The sequence below is a fragment of the Mus pahari genome, chromosome 14, assembly GCF_900095145.1.
Source record: "Mus pahari chromosome 14, PAHARI_EIJ_v1.1, whole genome shotgun sequence".
Classification (NCBI taxonomy): Eukaryota; Metazoa; Chordata; class Mammalia; order Rodentia; family Muridae; genus Mus; species Mus pahari.
In genome coordinates this window covers 43,769,231-43,772,169 of record NC_034603.1, presented here as the reverse complement: position 1 = coordinate 43,772,169, position 2,939 = coordinate 43,769,231, and the positions used below count along the sequence as shown (strand labels likewise).

Sequence of the window (2,939 nt, the reverse complement as noted above, 5' to 3'; positions counted from 1 at the left end):
ACTCACTCTGTAGACCAGGCTGGCCTCGAACTCAGAAATCCGCCTGCCTCTGCCTCCCGAGTGCTGGGATTAAAGGCGTGCGCCACCACGCTCGGCGCTGTGTGTGATTTAATTACCCCAACAGTGCCAGCTGCAAGTAGACATTTTGCCCTTTGTTTTCAGGAACCTTTTATAGAAGTGTAGGCAAGTTAAGTCGTTATTAGACTAAAGGCTTCTAGCTTAGGTAAACTGGAATGGAATTCAGTTGCTGTGGAAATGGTGAGTTTACGGTAAATGTTGGAAGCCTGTGTGCTGCTTTTAGGCCCCCCAGCTCAGGCCTAGAGGTTTAACTCAGAGTTGGAGTTCCTGCTTAGCACTCAAGACCATGGGTTCTATCTCCAGGCCTGAAAATCCATCAATCAGTCCATCCATTCATCCATCCATCCAACCATCCATCTATCCATCCATCCATCCATCCAACCATCTATTCATCCATCCATCCATCCATCCATCCAACCATCCATCCATCCAACCATCCAACCATCCATCTATCCATCCAACCATCTATTCATCTATCCATCCATCCAACCATCTATTCATCTATCCATCCACCCATCCATCCAACCATCCATCTATCCATCCATCCATCCAACCATCCATCTATCCATCCAACCATCTATTCATCTATCCATCCATCCAACCATCTATTCATCTATCCATCCATCCATCCAACCATCCATCTATCCATCCAACCAACCATCTATCCATCCATCCATCCATCCAGCCATCCATCTATCCATCCATCCATCCACCCACCCCAGTCCATCACTCAGGGATGCTGTGAGCCTCATCTCTGCATCTTGCTTTCTTCTTCCAGAGTCTTTGGGAAGATCCAGTTAGGTGCTGTGACAAAAGGGATTGGAGTATCTATGCCTCTCAAAAAGGACTCCCATAGACACTGTGCTGCTTCTCCCTGAAGCAGCCAAGGTCAATGTCTGCACCCCAGGAGAGATGAGAGGTCACACTTGGGACCCCATGCTCCTCACTCAGAGGACAGCCTCATGCTGGCTTGTATCTCCACAGGTATACCTCCTCAGTCAAGTACGACTCTGAGCGGCACTTCATCGATGATGTGCAGATGCCCCTGGGCCTGGTGATGGCTTCCTGCAGCCAGACAGTCACCTGTATCCCAAACTGCACTTGGCGAAACTATAAGGCGGAAGTGCGCTTCGAGCCACGCCCCAAGCCCGCGCGTTTCCTCAGCACCACCATCGTCTACCCCAAGTACCCCAAGACCGTCTACACCACCACTCTGGATTACAACTGCCACAAGAAGCTGAGGAGGTTTCTGTCCAGCGTGGAGCTCGAGGCCACGGAGTTCCTGGGCAGCGATGGGCTAGCCGATGAATGTTGACTCAGCTAGCTTTAGGTTGGACCAGCTGTTCATACACTGCCCTGGTCCCCAGACCACCCTGGACAAGCTGGGTAACATTGCTCTTGCACATCACCCCAGCCCCAGAGGGATCTAACCTGGAGATACCTCTAAGCCTAGCCGGGGGAATATGTATTAAAAAAAAAAAAGAAAGAAAGAAAGAAAGAAAAGAAAAAAATCACCGCATCTTATAATAATAGAGAAACTCGGCTTCCTTAAAATTTTTTCCAGATAGTTATTTTTAAAAGAAGTGTGTGTGTGTGTGTGTGTGTGCGCGCGCGTGCGCGCTTGTGTGTTCTAGTTGGTTGATGCAGTTTCCCCAAAGTCTCAAGTTGATGAGAAAATAGAAAGAGGCAGAACAAAGGGACAGTGATATTAGGGCAGGCCGAGGTGAACGCGTCCTCCATTTTCTGATGAACAAAGTAAGAAAGTCTCTGGAATAGAGAAGGTGTGTTAAGAAATTTCAGCCATGCATATGTTTATTGCTGGGGGTGGGGGGAGAAGCGAGAGTTAAGTTGGGTAGACTGTGATGCCCATATGTGCTCAATCTGTTCTGGGCCTTTTTTTTTTTTTTTTTCCTGCTTCTATTATATTTGTTTTTCCTGTTAACCCAAACTCTTAGATCTATCAAAAATTTTTTTCATGATATTAGGGGAGAAAAACAAAAAAACACAAAAGGAGTTGCCTTTAAAATAAACTCTCTGCCTTCCGCTTTTGTTGGTTGGGTAAACAGTTAGGTGGGTCCGAGGCACCGCAGCCGTCTGGTTCCTGAGGGTTGGTTTCAGGCCCAGGCTCTGGTGCAGCCCAAGCATGCTTGGCGTCTGGTTAACGTCTCCCTGGGCTTGTGTAACTCTGCTCATAGGTATTTTGGGGTTTTGAAATACTTTTCCATTTTTTTTTTCATGCAAAATGCAGCAGAGAGCTCTTTTTTAGAAGAACGGCATTCTGAAAGAATGCTTTGGAAAAACATGCTTTGGGGGCTGCAGGGAAGGGGTCTCCACTGTGGGCCACCGTGCTTGAGCCCGGACGCTGATAGGAGGCAGGTTTGAATGTGACTCAGATCATCGTGATTAAATGATGGACTTATTCTTTGGACTCTGATAGTGTCGAAACTGGGAGGAATGGGGTTTAACCCAAAAAAGCAAAAGTCTGTTGCTTACCACCCAGATTAAGCTAAGATGAATTCAGGAGTAGGGAGTGACGCATAGACTCCACCACCTTGCCACTGTGGTGATGGGAGACATTTCTTTTGTACCACTGTATACTCGGAAGTGACTATTGTGGAGTCAGGTATGCATCAAAGGTGTTTCCCAGCCTACTTCCAGAATGCAGCTGAGCCAGCTACAGCAGCAGGGTGCTGTGCACCAACCTGCCCCCTGCTCCCCTGCCCCTACCCCAGGCCTAGCCCTTGCTTCTTAGAATCCCCTGCCAGGCCCCACTGCTGGAGTGAAGGAAGAGGCAGGCTGAGTTTTATTCCAGAATCAGAAAGAACAAGTTGTATGTGTTTCCTTTGAATACATCCAAATCA

The 2,939-nt window shown here is 47.9% G+C and overlaps 1 protein-coding gene across 1 annotated transcript in view; it reads left to right on the top strand.

Annotated features, from left to right (window-relative positions):
* Rflnb (refilin B) overlaps positions 1-1,649 on the top strand; it is a 6,767-nt gene extending 5,118 nt beyond the window's left edge. Inside the window, exon 3 of the mRNA XM_021213537.2 lies at positions 1,063-1,649. Within this exon, the coding sequence (XP_021069196.1) occupies positions 1,063-1,393 (331 nt within the window). The 3' untranslated portion in view covers positions 1,394-1,649. The remainder of the gene's footprint in view (positions 1-1,062) is intronic.
* The last annotated feature ends 1,290 nt before the right edge of the window (positions 1,650-2,939 follow it).